Genomic DNA, 19,442 nt, shown 5'->3' on the forward strand with positions numbered 1-19,442 from the left:
TTTCTGGAAGAAAAGAGCTCAGCTCCTTTGATAGGAGTTGAGCTGGCCTGGAGAGCAGGGAGGCAGGTGCACCACGAACAGAGAGGAAGGGAGGGAGGCGTGTGTGTGTGTGTGTGTGTGTGTGTGTGTGTGTGTGTGTGTGTGTGTGTGTGTGTGTGTGTGTGTGTGTGTGTGTGTGTGTGTGTGTGTGTGTGTGTGTGTGTGTGTGTGTGTGTGTGTGTCAGAGGATGCAGCCCAGTCATCCCATCTATTGAGAGGAAAAGAGGGGGCTTCTGGCAGAGCTGGCCTCTGTAATTGGAGAGCTTGGCACGGCCAGCAGTGAAGCGTGGTTGGCTGTTGCCACGTGATGACAGTTGCTTGCCAGCCGGCACACACACACACACACACACACACACACACACACACACACACACACACACACACACATTAATGCACACAGACACACACAAATACACACTCAGGCAGACGTTTAAACTTTTGAGTGCCTTCCATTGACTAACATTTGTTCTCAAACCCTTTTTCCTGATTCTCCTCACACCAATTGCTACTGTACATTTATCAAAACCAAAAATGTGATTCTCAAACTCATCTCTAAAATTAAAAACAACCTTTTCATCATAAATCTTTCATCCATTTTTCAATCAGGATATTTCAACTGCACAATATAGTATATACTTACATTACAGACTCACATACTATACAAACACAAGCTGCCAGCCTGTAACCACAGTAACGGAGTGCAAAGGAGGCCCTTTCCAGATGCTTTTGTTCTTAAGGACATCCCTTGGAGACTGCCTTGTATATTACCATGGGACTCTCTCTTTCTCTCTCTTACTCACTTGTAGAGAGAGACAGAGTGGGAGAGAGACATGCACCCCTAATCCTCCAATTTGAGGCTTTTTCATTTAAATGACCAATTACAGAGGCACAGGGAGAAAGAGAGGCCTAAAGAACCAAAGTAGATTGAGGGTTGAGGAGCAGAGTAAACTGAACAGCAGATGGATCTACAGAATACAAAAAGAGCAGTAGATAAGAGAGGTACTGCAGTGTGCTGGACCCAACCTCACTCTACCAACTGTGAGGCAGGTGGCATGTGGCATGTAGCAGGTTCAGTTCAGGTTTAGGGTAACTCAAGGAACTTGCGCTCTTTTACAAAAACTTCAGAGTCATTGTCTTTTATTTCTGAAAACGAGATGTGTGTATGACACTTTTAAACTAGGACTGTTAGCACTGGAGGGGGTCCATTTCCCTACAATACCACCAAAATAGTGACATTTTCTGGCATTCAGTCGTCATGATGACAGGAAAAGAAGCTTGGATGCCAGTGCAGGCCACACAAATCATGAACTCGAAATTATAGGCTTTTTAGAAAACACCGCCTTCTTACAGATTCCAGTGTAGTTACAGATAGACAGATCCTCAGATTCTAACATACCAAACCCCATCCAAATCATCTCTAATCTTAACCTAGACCAGGTTTTTGGACATCAACCTAGCCTGTGGGAAACTGCCCTGTGTACCCATGTGTGTGTGTGTGTGTGTGTGTGTGTGTGAGAGAAAGAGAGAAAGAGAGAAAGAGAGAAAGAGAGAAAGAGAGAAAGAGAGAAAGAGAGAAAGAGAGAAAGAAAGAGAGAGAGAGTCTGTCGGGTGTGATCCAGATGATTAATTGCTGTTAAGTGTGTCTCTCATAAGTGATGGCGTGCCTGGAGAGCAAAGCAGAGACTATTACAGCTCAGACCCATAGATCAACCCCCATAGACCGGTGACTGATGACCACTCAATGTAAATTTTTGAAATGGTGCAATTAAAATATGGGTGTAGCTGAGGATCACTGTATAGTCCCAGAAACTGTGTGTGGTGGGGCCTGTAGGTAAAGAGTTGTCACAAAGCTTAAACAAATCACTTGCCAATATTTACGAATGATGTATGATTGTAATTAATATATACTAGGAAACATTTTCTTTCTAACAAACGTCCTAGAATTGAAAATTAGGGTACTTAACATGGACAAACATAACTTTACTTTACATGGGCTGCATACTCTTTACCATTTTGGATATATCTTATATCTTTCTTCATTTGTTTTCTTAACCTATTTGCTTCCACTTTGACTTAAAGAAAATAAGCATTTATATGAAATTGGATCAAGAAAATGTATAACAAAAAATATGTAAGTTTAATTTGTATTGAAAGCCCAAGTGCGTAATGCTGTTATACTTCCATTATAAGAAAAATATTCTAAAATTACATTTTGCACATATATCTCTACGCCTTTCTTAGTGTGTTTTTGTGACTGATCAGTTTGGAAATCCCCAACTGTGGCTTTACCATTCTAACCTGATTATCTGTATCTCCCCTGAAGCTTCTCCGTTTGTTAATAAATGATTACAGGACCTATGAGCAATGTGTTCTCATAACTAGATTTGTTGAAGGCCAAATAAAACAGATAGCCTTTGGTTGCAGTTTTAATATATGGATATCATTAGTGATGGGGCCAGACGAGTTAGGATTACAATACAATTTGCAGAACAGTTATCTTTTGTTTTTAAAAAGAAAGCGGAGCTCTCATTCGCTTAAGGGACTGAATTATTGACAAATTAGATAACTGGTTCCAGATTTTCTAAGTATCATTGGAAAGAGCTGAATAATTGGGTCATGTCAGTGCTCTTTGGTGTGATGTCTCCATTTTTAACTAATACAGGGCACATGGCAAAGATAAAGATGAATTTAAACCAATTAATTTCACCAAAAGCAACCTATTAGGTCCATTCTTCAAATTATGCAATAGGGGTTTTATTCAGATTTGTACCACCATTCTTTGACACTGCATACATGTTGCCATAATTTAATATCTGTATAGCTGTAACTTTGACAGCTTTGTCCCACAGAAAAAGATCACTTCCATCAGAGCGACACCTTTTTGACCCCTCCAGTCAATAGATTATGAAATACAGCACGGCCCAAGTGGAAAGTCCAAGCTTCTAGCTCTGGTATGGCAAAATGACAGTGGAATCGATAAGATGAAGAATGGACAACAACACCAAGGCTAAGGTTTCTGAGATGGATAGATCAGGTGTCCCTCCCTATCATCTATCATAAAATATAAGGGCGGTGGGGAGGGTGCAAGTCAGCTAAAATCAAATGTACTTGAATAACATTTGAGAAATCACATAACAAGCCATTATTAATTATTGGTTGTGTGGAATAAATCTTAAAATAGTAGCAAAGATTTAGTTTTAGATGCACACTTTGCAGACTTATTCTCATTATAATGTGCACGAAAGGGAATTATGTGAAATAAAAAACAAATTGAGAGAACTATTCAAGCCTTGACATAAAGGACAAAAGCACCAGTTATGGTCTAAGTTGATTTTTAAGTCAAACTCACAGAATGTTTGACGAATAGAGCAATGGAAGTTACCCCAACATAGTTCTGAAGTTATGTATTAACAGCACAATATTATTTAAAAACTGTGCACACAGTAGTAAGCCAGCATGCCTAAATTACACGTGTGACACATACAGGGCAAAACATAGATAGTATTGAATTCTGATGTGGCTAAACTAATTCCATTCACTGTTGATGCAGAACCTAAGGTGCCCAGTAGATGTCAGCCTTGTTAGTAAGAAGTAATTACTGACTCCAGAGCTGGTGTTTACAATGGTACATCAATAGCAAATGATGTGCTGTGTTGATCTGCCTCAATGGTTTATCAGTTACTCTCATTTATAGCAAGATCACTACCATCGTAATAGTGTGCCTATTGGATCCATTATCAGAGAAACACATAATCATAAAAAGATACTATAAGGAGAAGGGGACAAAATGTAAAACTAATCGGCCAATGGTGACAGAAAGAACCCACCCCATGTACTAAATTATATTATATACCATTATGTTCAAAATTAAACTTGACTATGTGCTTGCTAAAGTAATTTGTTTTCTGTGCCAATAATTGTTTTTTACATATATACTTATTGTATGTAAATATCTGGAAAGTACAACACCTGCACAGACCTAGAAAGCCGTACTGTTTAATATTTAAATATTTTTTCATTTTACAATTGCCTAAGGGAATGTAGAAATTAATCAGCACCTACTCAGATTTGAGGCGTTGTTATATATTTTTCTGATGGACAGAGTGAGAAAAATGTGACAGTCTTGTGTGTATTTTGGTCTATGGGTAATCTGGCATGCAGGGGGTGAAGGCATGGGTGATGTTGTGCATGAGAAAATAAAATAAATCACACACACTTAAAGGAGCATGCCCCTACTTATGTCAAAAGCTAGCCTACAGCAACCAATAAAAGAAAACTAATGACTACAAGCTTGGCCTAAACCCATAACCTATTCCAAAGTAGTAATGAAAAACAATTTTTTTGTCACGGATGCATGTGGAACCAAGGTTACGCTTCTTCTAAGTAATGATTTAAATAGACATAAATGTGTGTACTTTATATAACAAAAATATATTCAGTGTGGTGGGAGATGACACTTTGAGACACTGGATTAGAAGAAGCCATGCTCTGATGGCCTAGTAAAAGAAGTGCCGACAATAGATCTTGATTTGTGCAATTTCTTAGAATTATTATTTTACCTTTCAGAGCAGGTTACCGCTGACGGTTATGATTATTGTTGCTTTTGTAATCAGCTCTTGTCATTGCACTGTACAGAATAAATGTCTAATGTTGCAATGTAGCTGCAGCATTACTTCTAATGTAGGTCACAATGTCCTGCCAGGCAGCCAGGTAGCAGCTCTACATGGCAGTAAAGTCATATTGTTTCTGTCTAAATGATCTGCCAAGCAGGCAAATATGGCCTACTTTACAGGAATGTTAGCAGATATATTTGTTAAATAGCTACGTTATTACAGTATCATCATCCACCTGAATTAGAGCGGGCAGTGAACTAGTAGTACTTTATGTATGAATAAAGTGTGCATATTCTGCACTGAATTTCACATTACAAGTGTGGCATACCATTAGTATAAATGTCCTATTGTTTCTTTGCTCTTTGACTAATAATCTCTCCCGATCCCCCCACCCATCTCTCTCTTTCTCTCTAATGAGCTGTGGTCTGTTATCAGTCATTACAGGAAGCCTGATTATCCTTATCCTTATTCTGCACACGCTCACAGAGAACTTCCTGAAGGTGACCTTTTCACGTCGCCATAGAAACTGCCTCTCTCTGCTCTGAGAGCTTGTACATAGAGTGAGAGAGAGTGAGAGAGAGAAAGAGAGAGATGACAGAACATTTTCTTCCAAACAACATTTAGTATACTGCGATGTGATAGCATAGCAAGTCATGTTATGATGTGGCAGCACAGATTATTTTGTTAGCCAATAATAAATAGATATGAACTCACCTATTTATTTTGAAAAGGGCATACAAAAGATTTTGAATACTTTACTTTGTCGTATCTGATTTGTCTTACAAACGGGACTGTAAAGGGTCCATTAGTTCCTCTGGCATGAAAGCCATTCTCACAAACACAGTCACTACCGCGTGAGGTGTAATGTGCATACACAATATATGCAATGTGTTTGCAATTGTTAGCTACAGCAAATGAATGATGTGATGTATTCTTGGATGTCAAAAAATACACAGTGCAATCACTCAAAAAACAATATCACACAAAAGCTTTGAAAGATGTTAAAGGCTCTTGGGTCAAACAGGCACATTCTGATTTAACATCAGCACAAAAAGAGAGATGTGTTCATCATCAGTTAAAGAAACAGTCTGTTACCATTTCACCTTAGAAACAGTTTCTAAATCATTTTGATGCCACAGTGACTTGTAATAGGAAGGGTAATAGGGTTATTTCCACTCTGCGCCCCGAATTCCTGTTCTCACATGTAACTTTGGTGAGCGGGTACCATCTGGCAAGAGAAGTGCATAACACTTTACGGCACTAAGTCACACACCACCACTGATTTTGGTGAAACTGGATCATATTTCATGGAGAAAATGTTGCCTGGTTTTCCTCCTGATGTCTTCTGGCTGCTCTGCCTCGACTCTCAGTGATTTATGGAGTTTCACGATGGACAGAAAGCTTTACTTGTTGCAAGAAGAACTGCTGCTGAGTGTAGCTTCCTTCAGCTAGTTAGCTCAGTTAGCCGTGCTGCCAGGACTGGGAGCTCGCAGCACCATTGTCGTGCCAGAACCGGAGCCGGGGATATGAGCAATGGAACTGGGTTCAGCATAGCCTGGTTGACACCAGACCTTTCTCAGTTGTAACTGAGAGTGTAAAGCCCGCCTCAGCGGTTGTGATTGGTGCCTTGATTTTGGGGACATTGGAAATGGGTTTGAATGGGCTCTTCGCCAGACTGACTTGCAGAACAAATCTCAAGTTTGCCGGAAGTTCGTCAGGGTTTACCCAGGCTAGGTTCAGCAGCTCCTACGGACATCACGGCATAGGTGAAGAGAACAAAGAGGGCGTTGACGGAGGAAGCTAAGGAGAGAAAATGAGAGAGTGACCGAGCAAGAGGCCGCCGGACAAGAGTAAATATCTGACTAACTGTTAAGGCTCTCTCAAGCCTAACACGGTTTCTATCTACTGCACACTGCACCCAAAGTTCAACCAGGTTCAACTTTGAGTGCAGCGGCGGCACAAACTCGCTGGTGGTGCGCTGCTGCTGCACCCACGCTTTGCTCAACGTAAGCCATCGCAGACAATGGTTTTCAGAGTGCAGCGGTGCAGTTGCTGCCTTTTATCTGACAAAGGCCCTTTAGTTGTTGACGAAAGCGTCGCGAAATACAAAGTTCCAAGACAGACGCCGAGCTGGCCTTCTTTCTGTTGGACTAGCAAGTAATAGTCGCTGACTTGCGTTGCCTTGTGTTGTTGTATTTGCTTGATGTTTGGCTGCGTAAGAATAGTTGTTGACTAGCTAGTTTTTGATCATGAGTAATGTAATATTTACGATATCGGTGTATAAATGACTTGCACTTTGCAACTGTAGGGGCGCCAAATTCCCAAAAGATAAATTGATTATTGTTTTTGTACTTTTATTTAGTACTATTTTGGATCATGTGGAGGGGCCTTGGCCTATGACAACAGACTTCAGACATAAGATGCACCGTGGATGTGTCCCCAGTCCTTCACATATCATCATCTGTGTGTGGTTCATAGGCAACACAACAAAGCATCACAACATGATGCTACAACATCACTAAATAAAGCTTAATACCGATGTTAAAGTTCATGACTTAAATGATGCCTATTCTCAAAAAAGCTAACTGAAATGCTCATTTGAAGCCCAAAACAACACAACCTCTCCTTTGAGACATAACAGCATACCTTCACCTTAGAAATATCCCCAAGATCATTGTCATGGCGACAGCTGCTCACACCTTCTCATCTCCCTTTGCTGCCTCTAGTTCAGCTAATGCTGTGTGCATATTAACAAAGACATGTTATGCTACACCTGCCCACAACCTGTCATTGTTGCCTTTATTTTAGACTACCTGCCTGGATTAGCCCTCTGAATATTATTTGCCTGAGGTGCTGACTGAAATTCTGCCTTTTAAGCAATAAGGACTGACTTTACCAGACTAAATGTGGATAACAGATCTGTAATCTAGTATTACAAATATGTTCTTTCTCTAAACAGCCATTGGCAACTAATACATGTTGATTGATATTGCGGAGGTGCAAGTAGGCTTCATTCATTTTAGCTGTCAGTCAAAATCCCAGTCCGATTTATGTCACCTAAATTCATTCATTTTAACTGTCAGTCAAAATCCCAGTCCGATTTATGTAACCTAAATTAAATTCCAATTCCTGTGTGGCATTATCCAATTTTAGGCATTATAGAGAAGTGAATTCAGACCTTACTTTAGGCATAGCACTACATACATTTGTTCCAAAATGTGTTTTTGTAAAGAGGGTTTATTTCTGAAATATGGCAGTTCCCATTTTATCACCTATTACAATAAATTACACTAAAAAAACAACAAACACTAAAAGTTTGACTGCGAATGGATAAAATAAGATTGACTGACTCATTCTCATTCTTTATTGAACAGGAATTTCGTACTCGAGTCGTGATGCGATTCATCTCTTTAGGTCATACCTGCCTTAAGAGGAGCACTGAGCTGGTGACTAACACTTCCTTTACTAGTGTACGTCAACGACAGTGCTAAAAATAAACTGTTCTGGAAGGTGACGAGAATGCCTTCCCTCCATCCATCCAGGTCTTCATTTCTGTTTCTGTGACTGGTATGACATCCCATTGAGCCAGGTTTTATGTGCAAATTGCCATCTTTTAACCTAGGCTAAGTCATTATACACAAGTTTATATACACACTACCGGTCAAAGGTTTGGGGTCACTTAGAAATTTCCATTCCACTCCATTACAGACAGGATACCAGCTGAGATCAGTGGCATTGTTTTTTTAATCGGGGCAGCAATTTTCAGATTACATAGCCCATTATCATCAACCATTCATCCAATGGTCCACAAAAGGCACATTCCACAAAACATTGGAGAATCCTTTAAGTGACCCCAAACTTTTGACCGGTAGTCATTCCATTCAACATACAGTATAATATATATGGATTGAATGGAATGAATATTAGAACGACAATTGTTGTAAAATATGATAAAGACCTATACATTCTGTAGGGCTGTATCTGTCCCTTGACTTTCCATTGACATTGCTATGACTAGCTCCCCTGAGCTACAATGACTGTTCCTGCCCTTTGTTCCTATCTATCTATCTATCTATCTATCTATCTATCTATCTATCTATCTATCTATCTATCTTTCTATCTATCAATTCATTGATCCATCCATCTAGGCATATATGTTGAATCTTGATTGAATGAATGAATGGATGGATGAATGAATGTATTTTTTCTCCAGCTAACCCTTCCAACCCTTCTGCCTGGTTATTTATATTCGTCATTGAATCATATATTGTCATGGATGTGACGCCTGCGCAGTAGATGGCGTCGAAATCTGAATCATCGACAGAGAGAGAGAGAGAGAGAGAGAGAGAGAGAGAGAGAGAGAGAGAGAGAGAGAGAGAGAGAGAGAGAGAGAGAGAGGTGACTGTAGAGTGATGGGACCGGGTTGAGGGAAAAGCAGCGAGTGATCACTCTCCGAGCTCGTAATGACAGGTAAATGACGATTTTAATGATTTTCAAGAATATTTTGGATTTATAGAGGCTCAGCTGGGTTGTTGATATGGTAAACAACATATCAGGAAAGCATATTCCTGCATGGACTTGAACGTTGTCATCCCTGCACGCGATATCACCGTGCACATCTGAAAGTAGCGGTCATGTGGGAGAAATGTCGAAAAAAAATGTTCTTTTAAACTTTATGTTGTCACCTTTTACTTAATTCTCAGGTTTCTATATTCCCGTATGAGCGTTTCGGGCGTTGGTATCCAAATCAGATGAAATAAAACTTAAGCCTGTAGTGTACCTGCAGATGCCATATTCAGAGATTACATTTATCAGGTCGTAGTCCAGATGCTTTGATGCAAAGTGCGCATTTCTAAGTTTTATTGAAAAGCTTGCTGTGGGTCTATTTGCGTCTCATTGGGGGTTGGGATGAGCTCTGTTTTCAGACTGGCGTCACATATGACGTCTGTGTGTTTGGAGGGCTGGATGGTAATAATGGCGTTCAGCACCACGGCCAGCTCCCGGTTCAACGGTTGATAGGACATCTTGTAGGCAGGGTTACGACACTGTTTGGGCATTCACATCTTCATTGTAATTATTGTATTAATGTATTTTGATTGTATTTTTCACAACGTAGTTTGATTAAGGTCAAAGTAGGTCGAGATGTATATGTTTTGTGTGTTGTGGATGAGGAAGAATGTCAAAATTTGAAAGGATGCACCTGGATAAGAATTTTAAAAAAAGTCACCTTACTAGAGACACACTCTGTGAGCTGTTAGCTTATCTGAATGTAGTGTTGTTTTTATTTGGCCACAGTTGCTATGTTCCATTACAGTCATCTCATTCAGTCAATTAAATAATCAGTTTTGGCCATTGCCTTGGTTGCATGTGTGTTTCTGTATGCTTGAATGTTGTCCTGGATTGCATAAGGTCAAGGGCACTAATTACATCTATACACTCTAAAGCATATTTTAATTTGTTTTAAAAATGTGTTCTTGCAAATTACAATATGATAATGCAAATGTAGCCTAACAGAGAGACTTCACAGACTCTGGGCAGAGCCAGCTGTTCATGACAGTCATCAGCCAGTACAAATTAAGTAGTAATATGATAACCATGAGGTAACAGGGAACAGTGTATCTCATCTTAATGCAGCATCTCCATAATCACACTCATACTATGTTATCTAACTGAAACCCTGACATCCCCCATATACTATGTGAATTAATGTTTTGCAATGTATAGAAGTGAGACACTCTCCACCTCCTCGACACATTTCTAAACATCTATCATCTGTATGTATATGTACTGTCTTTATTATCTGAACCTCCTTATAGATAATAAAGAGGTTCAGATAACAAAGACAGTCTTTAAAAAAGAATGGCAGCATATTAGCTGTGTCTTGCCATCTTTTAAATTATCTCTCCAAGATGTTTACATTTAACAACTACTCACAAAAACAGATTTGACCTTTGTGCTGATTGACATTTGATTAATCCAATGAACTTGGTCAATCCTTAATCAAGGGTTTTAGGATTGAGGGTGCTTTAAAGATTGTCAAGCCTTTTGGGGCCGATTTGTGATTTTGGTCTATACAAACAACATTTACTTGACTTGAATATAGCATCATGCACGAGATACATGTAAAGGTTTAACTTCAGCTGTCAATGATGAGCAAAAATAAGCCAAACATTGATGATGCCTGTTATGGATTTATTAATAATAATGCATTTTAAAAGTAATGTTTCTTCCACAGTTTAAACACACCTGAGTTGGTAATGGCATTAATGGCAAAACATGCTGGAGGTCAAAGATGCTTTTTTTTGTGCTCATGTCAAATGTTCTTATTATTGCTATAGGCCTACAGCTTGCATCAGTGAATATCACAAATACTGTTTAGGCTACCTAATCTCACCTGCCTACAATTGGGTAGTCTGTATCCACGACGTTCCACTTCTGGGATTGTTCATTGTTCAGGTCCTTTAATTTCCGTTTCCTTCCGCTTTTTTAAAAACCGGTGGATTTATGAGGACTACTGTGTTAACTGCTCCTCAGATCTCTGCAGGGTAAATCCAGACTATTTGTCCAATCTGAGTTTTCTGTTGCACGACTAAAACAACCTTTGAACACGTTACACCAAAACAAGTTCCTTATCGAGGCAATTTTGGAGAGGCGCCGTGGCTCTGTGCGGTGCATAGCGCCGCCCAAGACAATTGTGATTGGTTTAAAGAAATGCCAATAAACAAGAGCACATTTTTCTCCCAATGACGGATTGCTGTGTGGACTGGCCAGACCCTCCTCCACAGTGCTGTGGAGTCAAGCCCAAATTTATTCTATACAGTATTTAAGTCTGCTAGTATATTTAACATTACATACTTATCCTGATGAACCAGAAAGCCCATTATGTCACATTATAGTTCCTCTTTTTTTAGTGTCCTTTTTTGTCCATTTCCCACATGTATCATAAGAGCACGTACTTGTGCATTGTAACCATAACATATTATTAATAATTTATGTTTTTCTGGGATGTCTATGTTCATTGTTTGTATCTTTTTGGCATTTATAAGAAACATTTCCAACACTGGGGTCAATGTTTAAGTCCAATATATGTTCCCCAGTGTATTTCTGTTGTGGTGAAAACGAAACAGCAGTTGAGATTTAGTGCCAGCTGACTCAAACTTTAAAACATCGTTGTGTTTTTCCAGAGGCACTGAGCTCGTAAATGTCTCTGAATCTCATATGGATAGTGAGGGAATTGCAAGTGTGTGTGTAAAATATAATTTCCTAGACCATATATGTTTTCCTGTCTTTTAATGTCATTTTTTAATCAAGATGCAATTGTTTCGTTTTTTATAGCAACAAAAAGAAAAGGGTAATGTGTATAATATACCGTATGATTTAATGTACAGTAAGCGCTAATACAATGACTAGATATAGTCTAACATTTGAATCCTATAAAAACACCACTTTGGGCAAATTATTTTCTACTGCATGTTACTGATCCATAACAAGTTGTATCTTTACAGAACCTACCACATCTAAATTTGATAGCACATATAACAACAATTACTTGTTATTTTGTGAATGGCAATTGTAAGACAAAGAGCATGGTAAACATTATACAGTATGTTCTTTTTATTGCTTCTATGAAACCTTGTAAACTGCAACATACTAAATATACTGCTTTATTTTTGATGCACAGCACAAAAAAGGGGGTTAGATGTTATGATTTTTGCATGAAAGAAAATGTGAAAAGACAAGAAGGTTAATCCTGTGCATGTCACACTCTGTATTCAGCCAACCCTATATTGAATCTAAAAAGGAGGACCGATGTAACATTTTATGGCCTATTTTGTGACAGCAGACAAGGAGAATGCATCATTAATCTCAATGTTCTGAGGCACCCATGCCTTCAGTACAATGTTACATAACTTTCTAGTGCGGTTTGTGAGGGCACATGCTTGTGTGTATAAATGTGTAAATGAACTGCATCTGTGTGTGCATGTTTATGCATGGGTAAAAACTGGAGAGAGCTTGTCCACAAAACATGTGGGTGCTTTCTTAAAAGGTGTGTGTGTGTGTGTGTGTGTACTCAAGCAGGTAGACAGATGTGAAGGATGACTTCTTGCTCAGAGATCTGTGGGTCGGAGTATGTTGAGCAAGCTCAAGCCAACGGGAACTGCCAGCAGTATGGAGTCCGCTCTTACCTACACCAGGTACAACACACACACACACACACACACACACACACACACACACACACACACACACACACACACACACACACACACACAGTATAGGTCATCCTTCTACAATATCAACCATCTTGATATAAAACAATATCTTGTTTTTATTGTCACAGTCTCATAATATCTTGTAATCACTTGACTTTTTCTTTTTTAAACTTGAGGGTTTTAGATCTTGATTTCTCGCGGCTTTCAGTTTCCATGTTTGGAATTTAAAAACACATCTCTATGATCTCTTCTCCAGTTTTATGAGGAGTGCACAGCTTCTATCTGGGAACGTGATGAAGATTTTCAGATTCAGAGATCACCTAGCAGGTGGAGCTCTTTACTCTGGAAGGTGAGGTTAACCTTCCAGCAAGCTCAAACAAAAAACTACATCTCACCTGCTGTTATTTGGATAATTAAACTGTTATTGCAAAAAAGGTCTTCCTTTTCCCCTGCCAGGTCTGTCTCGTGTTCGGCTCCCTGATCTTGTTTGCAGGCCTCATTGTTGTTTTGGTGGGTTATGCCACTCCAACCAGGTACGAGGCATTTGGCGAGGACGATCTCCTTTTTGTTGACAGGTAAAGAAACAATAAAGGATATTAATGGGAGGGAGATGCTGGAGTCTTACATATCGGCTATTCTGTAAATTTAACATTAACAGATGTAAACAGTTGTAATTCCAACACATGATCATAATGAAGAGCACATTGTTATGGTGGAATGTACATAGGGAAACAGAATTGTAATAACTGAGTCTAGTTGGGACATAGCAAATTTGAAAATAGCAGTAAAAAAACAACCTTTAACTAACTCTTTTTCTTGAACAGCCACGCTGTCAGTTTCAACCGCGCACTGGATGTGTGTAAGCTGACTGGTGCTGTGTTGTTCTGTGTGGGAGGCACCTCCATGGCTGTGGGACTCCTGCTGTCTGCCTTTGCCAAAAGCTACTCCAAAGAAGAACTGTACCTGCAGCAGAAGTTTAAGGAGAGGTTGGCAGATCTGCACGCAGTTGGTAAGGTTTCACTCTCAACTGTCTTGTTATGACACATTATGGAATGAAGGTTAAGAATGAATGCCAAAGAGTAAGTGAATGTGTTTTTTTTACTGTAATACTGTACTCAAACTACTGAATAGCCGTCATAGCAGAACTGCTTTTGTCACAGGTACCCCCATAATGAGAGCACCGACCCCCGGAGAGGGAAAGGTGCCAGTCACACTTTCCAAAGTCCAGAACATCCAGCCAGTGACCACAAAGTCGGAGACCTGACAGAAGTCCAGATGAAGGCGTAAAGTGAAGAAGTGTGCGTGACGAGTGTTTTGGTGCGCAGACTGTGTGCAAGTGCGAACACGTGTGTGTCTACGTGTGAATTTCTTTCTTTTGAAAGGTCAGCTTACATGTCCTGCAGTATTGGTTATTCATCTTTATTTGCTGTGTTTGACATTAACACTTTATTTTAAAGTTATATAGCAACCTATCCTCACACCTAAACAACATTATAGGTTGATTTTCCAAAGACTAAACACGTAGTAAACATAGTCCAATGTAACTAGTGTTTAGGCAACAAAAATACGTAGGCTTAGTAAAAAATCAGGGATTGGCTTAAAATACTAAAATGAGGACGTAACATAGCGATATGGAGGTCATTGCGTCATGGATTAAGGTCCATATACTGATAGGTAAAACTTAAATTTCAAAAGAGTTGACCTTTGGTTTCACACGAGACACAAGAAACGAATCCCGGTCTCCTGAGTGCAATTCCTGTGTTTGTTTGACCCTAACAGGAAACGTAATATTCGGCCATTATGAGCTACTTGCACAATCGACCCATGTGGTCGTTTTTTGGCTGAGCAAAGTTTAAGTCTTCATTTTGGACATCAGTTGTATTAAATTTATAGTGATCCGATAAAGCACATGCAGGTCTTGAGCCCTACCCAGAAAACAAAACACAGAAACAAATCAATAGAACACAGCTGCTGAACAACAACATCGTAGCTTCCACCGAGTATTTTATCTGTCGAGAGGATTCACATTTTGTAAAAAAGGATAGTGTTAATGCTGGAGGGTGCAGAGCAGCAGATGCAGTGTTGTTTGAAGTTATTGGTGATTGGCCCCCGTTGTCAGAAAATGATCAAAAGAAGCACTGAACAAAACAACCATTATCTCTGTCTAGTGTCTAAAAGGCATCTTAGGATGAGAGTTTCTATGTGCGTACTTTGTGTGTACATGTATGTGTAGTGCAACTTCATCACAACACTCAGTCAGAGCTGTCAGTCACAAACGCACAATATACGTACATGTGAATACTTCTTTTAAGTTCACATGCATCAACAAGCCAAGAGCAGGCTTAACAAATGATCTGCTAGAAGTTCACACATCACCAGAACAGATTTGAGAAAAACACAGAATAGAGCAGACCTTCAGGGTAGATTTAACACTGACATTATCTTCTGTCTTATTAGGCCTCTGACATTGTCTCCCTCAGTGAATCTCCAGCAGGATTATAGACCAGACCAGACCAGATAGACTGATGAAAGGTACATTAAACCTGACGGAAAATGCAGGAACAACATACTCTGTCAAGTAAAAAAATCATAATCAAATAGATTACTTTCAAGATAATACAAATAATGCATTTTTAATGCCTTCTATCGCTAAAAAATATATTTTATCTTTTTTCATTAAGCATGCTCTTCCTTTCTTTGTCTCTTTATCTTCCTTTGACAAACACAAGCATGTAGACACACACCTATCTGACCAAGCATGTACATTTTTTGCAGTTGGTGAGTTAGAGATGTGCACGTGCTGCTTGTTGAAATGAAGACCAACAATGTGACAGCTTATATAACATAACAGGGGGATAAGGAGAGTGCATTCAGATCTCCAGTGAGATCACACATCAGCTGTGTTTGACAGCGCTCATTGTTTAATCTGTCTGGATCCACTGATGCTTTCAACAATAACTGCCTTCCTGTGCTCAAAAACAAAACTTGAAACTACATTGAGCTGAACAGCATTCAGTACTTATGTATCACTAAAGCTTTTTTTTTAAAACTGGTTGCATATTCACTTGCGTACCATATGAGAAACAGAAGAAGGTTTTTATTTTATTTATTGTATTCAATCTTGGCACTCACAGGTGCTTTATCTTTAACTTACAAGCACAATAAGCTAGTAATGGTCATGTTTTGCTGCTTTTTAAAAACTTAGTGTATTTTGAATATATTTTTTTTATATATTGTGACCATGCCACTTTAAATTGTAAGTTGTATGTTGTTGCTTCTTGTGTTTGTTTTGTATCCTTTCCCAACACCTTTTAACCTGACTCCGCCAGATGGATTGCTTCGCATTCTTTTTCCCAACTTTTGGGAAGGGGCGGAAATACTGGTTAGCTGATTGGATGAACGGGCCAAATCAACCAATCAGATCCATGAAGCGTATGAAAATACAACCACAAGCCCGCCCCTGCTGCTGCAAGCAAAGCATAGCTTGTTAGCTCAGCATGCAAGCAACATATCGGTAAAGGATATTTGCCATTTGTGTAATGAGAATTTAGGAATAAAACCATTTCAGGTTCCCGGACCATATTCCAAAAGAGGGATCCAAAAGAAAAAAAGCATTAGCGAGCGGCTAACAGAATTAGGGCTACCGCTGTCTGAAAATACTGGTTAGCTGATTGGATAAACCATCTGTCTATCACCACCTAACCCACCTCAAAACCAACGCTGATTGGCCCGGTCGTTTAGCGAACGGCTCAAAATTTTCTCTATCTCAAGATGCCAGACTGATCTGCTAGTGGAAAACTGAAGCTCGCGAGATCATGACGGTCTCACGAGGCTAAACACCTTTATACCTAAACCACAGAAAGGGTTGATTGTCACTGATTCTCAAAACAACATTTATAAGCGTTCTATTTAGCGCTATGATATGCCCCCCCGGTGGCTGTCTTCAACACCTGACATAAACATGTGATCGCGGTGGCACTTTTTGTCATGGGACCATTCTATTTAACGTAATGTCCAAAGTTTTAAACACGTAGTTAAAATGGATTAAGTTAAGTTTAGCTTTAAGTTTAAGTTTAGTTTTTAAACAAACACAGGAGTTCTACCCAGGAGACCAGAGCTTGTGTGTCAATGAAATTAAAAATACACAGCAATTTTCTTTAACTTTACAGAACAAACTGAATTACATCACGCTCTGAGTCAGGTGGGTAACCCGAAGTGAAGTAACGCAAACCACAATCTTTTTCTGAACTTAAGTAGTTAAGTAGTGTTTGTGTCTAAACATTACCAAACTGTGATGGGTTTAAAACCGCGACCATTACATTCTGTAAAATGCTCCTGTAGGTCGTATTTCCTGCCACCGCCAGGGGCGTTAATTTATGAAACGCTCCTATAGGTCATTTTAGAGGGTAGGAATAAACAACCTATAGTGTTGTATGTTTCAGAGGACTTGTTGGGGTCCTTATGAGCTGCTTGAACAGTCGACCTATACAGTGGGTGAGGATGGTATGTTTATTGCACACAGATACAGCATATATTGTAAAAATGCAGCATTCTTTTTTTACTGTACTTGCTTAGAACAATGTTTTGTGGTAGTCACAGTCCAAGTGCCATCAAGCTACATGCCTCCTATTGTGCACCAATGCTGCAGGTCTTTCCAAACATTGTATCCCCTTCAAATCTATGAAGCAACAATGCCAAATACATAAAACAATACAGGTTATTTATAAATACATGTTATATAAGCTATAAAAGCTATTGCTATGCTAGCCACCTATGTTCATGTAAGTTGACCTTTTAACATTTTAACATCCTACTTTTAACATCCTACAACTAACGATGTAATTTCAACACATAGCTATGTTGAAATTACATCAAAGAATAGAGTGGAAGTTGTAGGAATATGTAGGAATATGAATATGTATATAAGACCAAGGTCTTAGATACAACACAAACATGTATAACTATAAAGAACAATATACTAATAATGAAGAAATGTTCAAGGAATTTACGCAACCACTGTTAAGCTGCAAACATACAGTACAAGAAGAAAAACCCAGCTGTTAAACAATCTGTTATGAACAAACCAGTGTGGTTGGAGTGTTAAGAGATCAATACATGTGCTGATTTGTAGTTTCATGCTATGAATTGTGAGATTATTTGTATCCTTACATTGACCAAAGTTGAGTTCTGCATTACAATCCCAAATGGATATTTTTCTGCTCATAATCTGACCATGTCCCAGGTTAAGTGGCTCCTGATGTAACAGTGGATTCGATAACATTTTATAATAACATCATTATCAAATGGTAAATTGATAGTTAATTAGTTAATAGTTATATACAATGTAATGATTTTTAAAGTTTACGAGTAATGTTATAATGTATCTTATTTTATCATTAGTCTAGGGTATATATAGTATATCAAATAATTAGTTAATACATTTAATTGTCAATGGTCAATAATTGTTTTGTGAACCATCTATTAACATTATTTGGATGGCTATTATAAAGTTGCAACTGCAATGCTTATAATTAGATTAATTTCAAATTGATTAATGATCAATAAGTGGGTAATAAAGCACCAAGTAACATTAATTTGGACCAATTTAATCTTTTTAGTGATCAAAGAAATAGATGATTATTTGATATATTGGTGCACCGAATAGTGATAGCTATCTAAATAATGCAACGTAACTATTAAGCATTAACAAGGTATTATAATCATCAGTTGCAACTTTATTATAGCCATCCAAATAATGTTTATAAACAAATTACAAATGATTTCTTAAAGATTTACAAATCATTTGGGTAATCATTAACAAATATAATATATAAAATGTTATATGTGCAACAATAAACTGTTAAAATAACAATTTTAGCATCACTCATAATTAGTAAACAATAGTAGTCATAATTTTGTAATAAATATTGACTTAAGTTAAATTAACTATCAATTTGTCATGTATTAATGATGGCTATTATAAAGGGTTACTGTGGATTCTCCTAGTAAATAAAAAAAATTTATACTGTATTCATTGGAGGTTTTATTGGATAAAGAACAAATATGTCAATATACAACTTTTATATTTTTCAAAGAACACAATAAAATTGAAATATCCACAGCTCAAAATGTGTGAAGATTGTATTTATCCTTTTAATTGAAACATACTCACTAAACTATACATAGCAAATGGACAGAAAAAAAGTTCACTTCATCACCACTTAAAGGACAATTCCGGCGCAAAACGAACCTAGGGGTTATAACTAGTCGAAAAACGAGCACCGTGCAAAATAAAAAAAAAAAACAAGCGCCGTGCAAATAAGTCTGACATTCATATACTGTCTATGGAGATTCCACGTTGCACGGCGTTCGACTAGTCATGACTGGTTTTGGCCTTATCTTTCCCAAGATGGTTCCCGCAAGTAAACCGCAAGTAAACGAATGAATGCTACTGTCTTTATAATCTATATTTTTAATAAACTATCTGTACACTTACAATGTTGTCAATACTTTGGTTCACATTTAGGGACCCTCATTATGCTAACATTATGGTGTGGTGATATTTCGAGCCTTTTAA

The 19,442-nt window shown here is 38.4% G+C and overlaps 1 protein-coding gene across 1 annotated transcript; it reads left to right on the forward strand.

Moving 5' to 3' along the window:
• Positions 1–12,748: 12,748 nt before the first annotated feature.
• nrsn1 (neurensin 1) lies at positions 12,749–14,129 on the forward strand. Its single transcript, XM_028580799.1, has 5 exons — positions 12,749–12,847; positions 13,122–13,214; positions 13,322–13,440; positions 13,690–13,874; positions 14,026–14,129. Exons 1-5 carry the CDS (start codon positions 12,749–12,751, stop codon positions 14,127–14,129), a joined length of 600 nt encoding a protein of 199 aa, XP_028436600.1.
• Positions 14,130–19,442: the final 5,313 nt, after the last annotated feature.

Source organism: Perca flavescens, chromosome 6 (assembly GCF_004354835.1).
Source record: "Perca flavescens isolate YP-PL-M2 chromosome 6, PFLA_1.0, whole genome shotgun sequence".
Lineage (NCBI taxonomy): Eukaryota > Metazoa > Chordata > Actinopteri > Perciformes > Percidae > Perca > Perca flavescens.

Bases quoted from the DNA above. Each gene is read 5' to 3' on its own strand.
- nrsn1 (XM_028580799.1), top strand. From the start codon at position 12,749: ATGACTTCTTGCTCAGAGATCTGTGGGTCGGAGTATGTTGAGCAAGCT. The intron at 12,848-13,121 runs GTACAACACACA...TCTCTTCTCCAG, and splicing joins TCCGCTCTTACCTACACCAG to TTTTATGAGGAGTGCACAGC. The intron at 13,215-13,321 runs GTGAGGTTAACC...TTCCCCTGCCAG, and splicing joins GGAGCTCTTTACTCTGGAAG to GTCTGTCTCGTGTTCGGCTC.